Genomic DNA, 9682 nt, shown 5'->3' with positions numbered 1-9682 from the left:
AGCACAGAGGGTGAGACAGTACAGTGAGTGAGACAGACAGCACAGAGGGTGAGACAGTACAGTGAGTGAGACAGACAGCACAGAGGGTGAGACAGCACAGAGGGTGAGACAGCACAAAGGGTGAGACAGCACAGAGGGTGAGACAGTACAGTGAGTGAGACAGTACAGTGAGTGAGACAGCACAGAGGGTGAGACAGTACAGTGAGTGAGACAGCACAGAGGGTGAGACAGTACAGTGAGTGAGACAGCACAAAGGGTGAGACAGTACAGTGAGTGACACAGCACAAAGGGTGAGACAGTACAGTGAGTGAGACAGCACAAAGGGTGAGACAGTACAGTGAGTGACACAGCACAAAGGGTGAGACAGTACAGTGAGTGACACAGCACAAAGGGTGAGACAGTGAGTACAGTGAGTGACACAGCACAGAGGGTGAGACTGATCTCCTGCCGAGAGAAAGGCTGTGTGGCATCACAGGTCACAAGTTGTGAAATGGAGAGCAGGTGGAGTGGAAACAACAACCATACTGTACACTCTGCCACTCTCAAGCCTTACACGAGCAGCACCACCCGTCATGCATGTAAACAAGTAGCATACAGTCACGCATGTAAACAACTAATACCCTACAGTCACGCATGTAAACAACTAATACCCTACAGTCACGCATGCAAACAAATAATACCCTACAGTCACGCATGTAAACAAATAATACCCTACAGTCACGCATGTAAACAAATAATAGGCTACAGTCACGCATGTAAACAAATAATACCCTACAGTCACGCATGTAAACAACTAATACCCTACAGTCACGCATGTAAACAACTAATACCCTACAGTCACGCATGTAAACAAATAATACCCTACAGTCACGCATGTAAACAACTAATACCCTACAGTCACGCATGTAAACAACTAATACCCTACAGTCACGCATGTAAACAAATAATACCCTACAGTCACGCATGTAAACAACTAATACCCTACAGTCACGCATGTAAACAAATAATAGGCTACAGTCACGCATGCAAACAAATAATACCCTACACTACAGTCACGCATGTAAACAACTAATACCCTACAGTCACGCATGTAAACAAATAATAGGCTACAGTCACGCATGTAAACAAATAATAGCCTACAGTCACACATGTAAACAAATAATACCCTACAGTCACGCATGTAAACAAATAATAGGCTACAGTCACGCATGCAAACAAATAGTAGCATACAGTCACGCATGTAAACAAATAATAGCCTACAGTCCCACACGTAAACAAATAGTAGCCTACATTCACGCATGTAAACAAATAATAGCCTAGTCACACATGTAAACAAATAATAGCCTACAGTCCCACATGTAAACAAATAGTAGCCTACAGTCACACATGTAAACAAATAGTACCTTACAGTCACGCATGTAAACAAATGATAGCCCACAGTCACACATGTAAACAAATGATAGCCTACAGTCACGCATGTAAACAAATAATAGCCTACAGTCACACATGTAAACAAATGATAGCCTACAGTCACGCATGTAAACAAATAGTAGCCCACAGTCACACATGTAAACAAATGATAGCCTACAGTCACGCATGTAAACAAATAGTAGCCTACAGTCACGCATGTAAACAAATAGTAGCCTACAGTCATGCATGTAAACAAATAGTAGCCTACAGTCACGTATGTAAACAAATAGCTTACAGTCACGCATGTAAGCAAATAGTAGCCTACAGTCACGTATGTAAACAAATAGCCCACAGTCACACATGTAAACAAATGATAGCCTACAGTCACGCATGTAAACCAACAATAGCCTACAGTCACGCATGTAAACAAATAGTAGCCTACAGTCACGCATGTAAACAAATAGTAGCCTACAGTCATGTATGTAAACAAATAGCTTACAGTCACGCATGTAAACAAATAGTAGCCTACAGTCACGCATGTAAACAAATAGTAGTCTACAGTCACGCATGTAAACAAATAGTAGCCTACAGTCACGCATGTAAACAAATGATAGCCAACAGTCACACATGTAAACAAATAGTAGCCTACAGTCACGCATGTAAACAAATAGTAGCCTACTACAGTCACGCATGTAAACAAATAGCTTACAGTCACGCATGTAAACAAATAGTAGCATACAGTCACGCATGTAAACAAATAGTAGCCTACAGTCACGCATGTAAACAAATAGTAGCCTACAGTCACGCATGTAAACAAATGATAGGCTACAGTACAGATGCACAAAAATATCCTCTCACACGTACATGAGTGCAGCCTCAAGGGGATGTGGTGCTCCTCACTCACCTTCACTTCATTACTAATGCATTCTCTCTCAGCAGTTTATATAACACAACAGTGATTCAACCCATATGAAAGCTTTGACATTTATTGTTTAAACACACAGTGGTAGGTCTTTCCCGGGAAAATGCCTCTGGCAGGCAGGAAGTGATGCGTTTGCAAAAGCAACAGCGGTTTGTTTGGAATAAATAGAAGAAGTGGGTGAGGCATGAGCAGCAATACAAACGGAGGGTCATCTGTGCCCAACATCTGGCTTTAAGAACTCGTCTCATTTAGTCCAATAGAGTGCTGAAGTCACATCCTCTTCCAAGTTCCGCATGGGGCCTAAGGGTGTGAATTCCTCATACATTTTTCATAAAATGACCAAAGAACATTTGACTTGGACCAAATTTTCTATGGTCTCTCATGATACATCTCGTAACTGAATCGCTTGTGTCACAGTTCGTTAGTATGATGTTTGATGGTTACCCCGGTTATGTGATTTATGACGTCGGGTGAGGCTGTCATGGGAAAGTAGGAGTTGACTTGAGGGGGTGTACCTATATGACGTGGCCATAGGCTGCGGGGCTCTCTCTGCCACGCCAAACAAGGAAGACATGTTGTCTCTCCTGCTCCTGTTCTCTATTGTCTTTATTCCTTTCTTTTCACGTATGGGTGTGAGTGTGTGTGAGATACTTTTCTGTTAGCGTCTAAACTAATGAAAGGAAGCTAGGTCTAGCTAGCCTCCACACCCCGGCTTGGGATGTCCCGTAAAAAACTGTCTGCCTCAGGGACCTGCGGTCTGCGCCCTGCGCCGTATACCGGGTAAGACAATCAAACCAAACTTTCCACCTGACAGCCTTGTGGTTATTTCGTTCTGCCGTGGTGTGTTGCGGGTCCAGTTCACCTAGACACGAGCTTATCTCTTTTTAGAACCAAACCCGTGACACTTGGTTTGTCCAAGTAAAACTATTCTTAGCCCTGGTTCACATCGTAGACTTCTCTGAAGCAGCGCTTCACAGAAGCTTCCAGCAGGAGCCTTGCCATTCACACCAAAAACTGTTTTGTCTGTTTTGTCTACGCCTTGCTCGGTTTTGCCCGGCGCTGCCCTGCCCCTGCACACAACTTGCATTGACTTCATGCCTGGCTGCTCCCGTGCAGCACGCCGCACGCTTGAAAAATAGAACATAAGCTGAAACCATCGCTGCAGCACACGTAGCAAAGTATTTTTGTAACCTCATTCAAATGAATGCAAAGTAAAAATCTAAATGTTACAAACTTGTCAGCTGCATGCGCTCTTAGTCAGTAGATCACATTCTGGTTTTCATGGTGGTCAAGTGCCAAATACCCCCCACGTTTACAGCGGCTGACAGCCAACTGCTGTAAACTCCCATCTTCCACCCTGCTGCTTTGCTTATTGACAGCTTCTCAAGTCTGCTTTGGCCCAGAGGCGCCCACATGCACGGCCTGCTGAGAGGCCATGGCAAATCAATGTCCCCTTTGATGACCCCTCTTTCACTGCCACCCCCACCCACTGCCACCACATCTACTTTAGCTGCCGATCTGACCACAGCTTGACCCTGGAAAAACACTGCTTACAGTGGAGTGGACCACACTACAAGAATTGTGTGGAAAAGCTGAGAGGGTTTTCTATAGAGCCCGACCGATACTGGATTTTTGAGGCCGATGCCGATGCCGATATTAGGGAGTAAAAAAATTCCGATATCGATATATCGGCCGATATTTTTTTTTTAAATCAAATTTGTATTCCCCATTAGTGCTAATTTTTTATTTATTTATCCTGGTTGCTGCTCCACCCTCTGCCGATCTGGGGATCATGCTTCCTCCGAGACATGGGCAGTTAGCTAGCTGCTTCTTTTCACCTGACAAAGGAAGCTTCACCGGTAGGACATAGCACGTGGGAGGATCACGCTATTCCAACGAGTTCCCCTCCCTCTGAACAGGTGCCCTTAACGACCAGAGGAGGCACCACATCAGCAACCAGGATATTGCATGTTTTGGTGAAGGGGTTCCTATATGAAGGAAACCCCCGGGAGGCACGGGGAGAACATGCAAACTCTTGCCTTCAGCGTTCACAGCGTCCCAGGTGGGAATCGAACCCAGGACCTTCGAGCTGTGAGGCGACAGCGCTTACCACTGCACCACCGTACCCCCATCGGCCGATATTCTTACAGTATACAGTATATACACACATTATATTACACGATTTTTTTGCAATGATCCCTCGAATATCAAACACTTGACAAAGACATGAGTTGACATGAATTGAAATATGTAATGTAGGCAGGATATTTTACAGCTTATTAACACGTTCACTGCCAATGGCGAGTTGACTCGTCAAAAAAATTCCAACGGTTCACTGCCAATGACGAGTTGAGACGTCAAAAAAAAAAAAAAAAAATTTTTTGACGGTGCTACGTGGATCAATGCCCCCCACGTCTCCTATAAAAATATTGGAGCGACCGAACGTGTACAACCCATTCCACCGACCCACTAAGTGGCGACAGTGCTCTCCATTCTAGAGGAAGGCAAGCAAAAAGCAGTGTCAGGAAGCCATTCTGATGAAAATGGATTGGCGAAAACGCTTTCGCGCTTGGGAGCTGGCGGTGGGGTTTTGCAAATTTGCATAAAAGATTACGGGTGGAACACACTTTGAAACACGCAGCATAAATAAGACCAGAATCGCAAAAGCTTCATCAAAGCTCTCAGAACCCCAAGAAACGAGCGAGCCCATCCATCCAGACTTGCCCAGCGGCCGACAGGCAGACAGGCAGACAGGCACAGCAGCAGCAAAGCAGTGAGCTGGTGACGCGAGGTTACAGCAGCAGCAGCAACGAGCTTGTGACACGCTCGCTGCAGCCAAGAAGAACACACACGGAGGGAGGAGTTTGAAGGAAAGGGGTGTTTCCTGCTGTTATGGAGGAAATTACTGTTCAAAACTATTGTTTAGATGTCTGACGTCTTACTGATGCCAAAAATGAATGGTTAAAGTGACTGTTCTATCGAATTTCACAAAAAGCCGTTTATCTCAGAATAAATTTACAGACGCTGAAACCATGCTGTATTCAACTGCTAATGCTTACATAACTACTAACTCTACAAACTAACTCTTTTAGACGGAGAAAGCACACATTCTATTAGTTCTTTTGAGATATTGTGTGTTCACAAAATCCTAACAGAAACGAATCCTCGGCTCTTGAAAGATGAATCCTCAAAAAGAACCTCTGGCAGAAGCTAACTACAGTTTTGAAAAACGGCTGGCAGTGAATGTGTTAATAAACTTTATTGTCCAAAATGACATCAATGCAATGAAACAGTAAACTTAACTGGGAATTTAATAATTATAAATAACTAGAAATACAAAAACACAAGAAATAGAACAAATAGTTAAGAAAACACATCAAATATACACAACATGCTGTCTATAACAAAACAAAAAAACTGCAATATCGGCCAATATATCGGCCGATACGATATATCGGTTATCGGCCAATATCGGCCGATAATATCGGCAAACCGATATATCGGTCGGGCTCTAGTTTTCTATCAGAACAAAAGTTGGAGGAACAACCATCCCAGTCAAAACCTATAAAAGAAAATCCCCAAAAAATCACACAGTAGCCCACTGTCCCCGATTTTGCAATATGGGACCAAATAATGTATTCAACTTCAAAGAACTGGGAAAAAAGCCCAATAGAGACATTTCAATTGAACTTTGCAATACAGATCTGGGCAGAATGGAGTGTTCTCACGTTAAAAACGGGAGCTTCTAAATTCTGGCAGCATTTAAATCAATCAGAGCAGCTGCAGTCATTTAAAATATCAAGCCCTTCTCTGCAACCAGCACTCCCCACAGTCTGCTTCCCTCAACCAACTCAGATGTTTCAACACAGACCAATAGACACAAACAGCCACAGTAAAGTGCATTGACCTCCACTAAAATCCAGAATATGTTCTTGAAACATGTACTGACTGTGAAAACAAATTTCCTGCGGGAGAAATAAAGCTATCTATCTAAACGTCAGTGCTATCAAACACGAAACAGCGAAATCAAATCAGGGGGGAAATAAATAAATCTTGAATACACTATACTTGAATACTACTTGAATATAATAAACGGAATATAGCCTTGGGGACCGCAACCTTAAAATTGAAAAGGGAAGACACTGAAAAACCTGACAACCCAATGACTAGAAGTTCTGCAAAAGAGACAGAAATACATTTTCTGTTCCCAAAATATAACAAGAAGATAACAACCTTAAATTTAAGGAAATATTTCCCAAATATCCCCCAAAATCCAACCCTGAGAGAATAGACCAAACTGCTACCCGGGCTGTAACACTTCTGCTTATTAATACTTTACTGTATATATTTCAAACATGAAACATATTCTGTATGAATTCCTATTGCACAGTATCCTGTTTAGATTTCTTAATGTCTATGCTTGACTAGTCTATTGGTCATATGCTTGGCAACACAATTTGTCTTGTCAACAGGGGTAATTTTTATTTCAATTTCAAATCGTGAGGGGGGGAGAGAGAGAGAGAGAGAGAGAGAGAGAGAGGGTGTTAGAGAGAAAGCAAGAGAAGTTGAGTGTGTGTGACAAAGAGAGAGAGACAGAGAGATTTAGACAAAGAGACAGCCTCTATGTTGCAGATGGAGAGACCATGAGGAGGACTTGTTGGTCTTTGTTTCATGTGCCCACTCACCTTGCCTTCATCCTTGGGGCTGTCGCTCAGATGAACCACAGGTCCTGGATGAGTTTTAGTCGATCTGTGTCCAGGAGGAATGACAAGGAAGAGGAGAGTCAGTGCTAGGGATGAAACGATAACCAGTTTAATGATAAACCGTGGTAAATTTCCTTACGATAACCATACAGTTTCAAATTGTAATTGTCATTAAAACCATGTTACCGTGATTAGATGCACACGGTAATAAATACTGTCCATTATCAACCAAAGTTAGCAACCGTCTCCCAGACAGAGGCGCACAGCCTTGGTGACATTTACTTTATTTACTGCATGATCTCTCAGTGGAATCATGTGGTGATGATATGGTGATATTGGAATATCGTGATACACGATCCTGCTGTCTAAATTGCTGAACTGACAAAATGAGGTATGAAATGGGATGAACATTAATTAACATATTTCTGCATTGAAAAAGCCTCGTGACCCAGGCCAGGCCTAATCCACTCTCACTTTCCCACCAGCCAAACTGTATTTTAACTGTAGCTATATTAAGCACAGCTAGCCGCCACGCTGTGTAGCGTCTACAAGCTAACCAGGCATTGTTTTCAGCATGTTTCAGCATTGGGGGCAGCTTTAGCTCAGGAGGTAGAGCGTGTCGGCCAATGACGCAAGGGTTGGCGGTTCGATCCCCGCTCCCTCCTAGCTGCTGTCGTTGTGTCCTTGGGCAAGACACTTAACCCTCCTTGCTCCCGATGGTGTGTAGGCACCCTGTGTGGCAGCCTGCCGCCATCGGTGTATGAATGGGTGAATGTAGACTATCTACTGATTGTAAAGCGCTTTGGATAAAAGCGCTATATAAATGCAGGCCATTTACCATTTACCATTGGGCGAGCAGAATGTGGCTGACAGCTATCAGGCTCAAAGGGGCCCAATTATGTTTTTATGCTTGCTGCCGGAAGGTGATAAAAATGTGCAACACAACAGCAAACATGCATGATGCAACATGCAACAGGTTCCTATTAGGAAGCAACCGAAATAAGCCAAGGTATCAACAAACCATCCGCATTACACAGCAAGACACCACGAGGGAATGCCAAGACCTAATCTTGCTACAGCAGCAATCCAGAACAAATGTGTACACACGCACACACACGCGCACGCACGCACACACACACACACACACACGCGCACGCATGCACACACACACATGCAAGCACACGCGCACGCACGCACACACAAGCACAAACACACACACACACGCATGCAAGCACACGCACGCACGCACGCACACACAAACACACACACACACACACACGCATGCAAGCAGAAATGCACTTCACACACATGCACTTATGACCCCTGACCTTTTGCTGCAGCTCAACAAAGCCAGTGTTTGGTGTTGTAGACAGATTGACTCTAATGTAATCTGATATGCGCGCACATGATGCACGCATGAACACACACACACACACACACACACACACACACACACACTGTGCCACTAACAGCACACGGCTATAATGCATCATCACGAGATCATCAAAATGTCTTCTTCTTTTCTCTGTTTTTTCCCCTCTCTCACTTTCCAATAGAGTGCAGTCATTTAAGAGGCGGAGCCTTGCCATTATGCTGATATCTGTTTTCTTTTGTGGAACAAAGCCTGTACACTGTGTGGAGAGACAGTGTGTGGAGAGACACTGTGTGGAGAGACACTGTGTGGAGAGACACTGTGTGGAGAGACAGTGTGTGGAGAGACAGTGTGTGGAGAGACAGTGTGTGGAGAGAGACAGTGTGTGGAGAGACAGTGTGTGGAGAGACACTGTGTGGAGAGACTCTGTGTGGAGAGACACTGTGTGGAGAGACACTGTGTGGAGAGACACTGTGTGGAGAGACACTGTGTGGAGAGACAGTGTGTGGAGAGACACTGTGTTGAGAGACACTGTGTGGAGAGACAGTGTGTGGAGAGACACTGTGTGGAGAGACAGTGTGTGGAGAGACACTGTGTGGAGAGACACTGTGTGGAGAGACAGTGGACTGCAGAGAGCTACTGACTTCTCACAAGGTTTTCCTTTCACTCCCTCAGAGAGCAGACAGGCTTTGAGAAGCTCACAAAGCAAACCAGAGACCTTGGAGAGAAAAACATGAAACACTGGAAGAAGCACCCATATTTCACGTAAGGCATCATGGCAGCTAGAAATAAGGTGGATAGGTTAGACTTAGAGAAGCAGGTTTGTAGAGGTGGCAGGTGGGATGATGGGGTGGCGGTGGGGTGGTGGTGCTTAGGATCAGTCATTACAGCACCGTTCACTCATTCCCATTGTGCCCCACCTCCCCACTTTGAATCCCTCCACTTCCCTCCTCTGAACGTGTCAGTGGAGGATGGGAGGCACACATTTCTATTAACCGCCAAGTGTTTCCTCCATTCCCTGCAGCTCTCCCTCTCTGAGCTCCGGGGCCACTGCCAAAGAAACAGCAAGCCTACATTAGCCTGATAAACTGGGCTTTAATGAGAAAATAATGGAATAATTAGGAAAGCAGGCAGAGCATTACGTATCTGTTTAGAGGAGGAAGCAGGTTAACGTTACGTATCTGTTTAGAGGAGGAAGCAGGTTAACGTTACGTATCTGTTTAGAGGAGGAAGCAGGTTAACGTTACGTATCTGTTTAGAGGAGGAAGCAGGTTA

At 44.5% G+C, this 9682-nt stretch overlaps 1 protein-coding gene across 1 annotated transcript in view; it reads right to left on the bottom strand.

Moving 5' to 3' along the window:
- Nucleotides 1-9682, bottom strand: part of stxbp5l (syntaxin binding protein 5L) — a gene marked incomplete at both ends in the record, with an annotated part of 240189 nt that overhangs the window by 96467 nt on the left and 134040 nt on the right. The window contains one exon of the mRNA XM_083641646.1: nucleotides 7018-7081. Within this exon, the coding sequence (XP_083497772.1) occupies nucleotides 7018-7081 (64 nt within the window). The remainder of the gene's footprint in view (nucleotides 1-7017; nucleotides 7082-9682) is intronic.

This window comes from Poromitra crassiceps, assembly GCF_964638095.1.
Source record: "Poromitra crassiceps genome assembly, chromosome: 8".
NCBI lineage: Eukaryota > Metazoa > Chordata > Actinopteri > Beryciformes > Melamphaidae > Poromitra > Poromitra crassiceps.
Note: the sequence above shows the minus strand (reverse complement) of the source record. Positions and strands in the feature narration are given on the sequence as shown.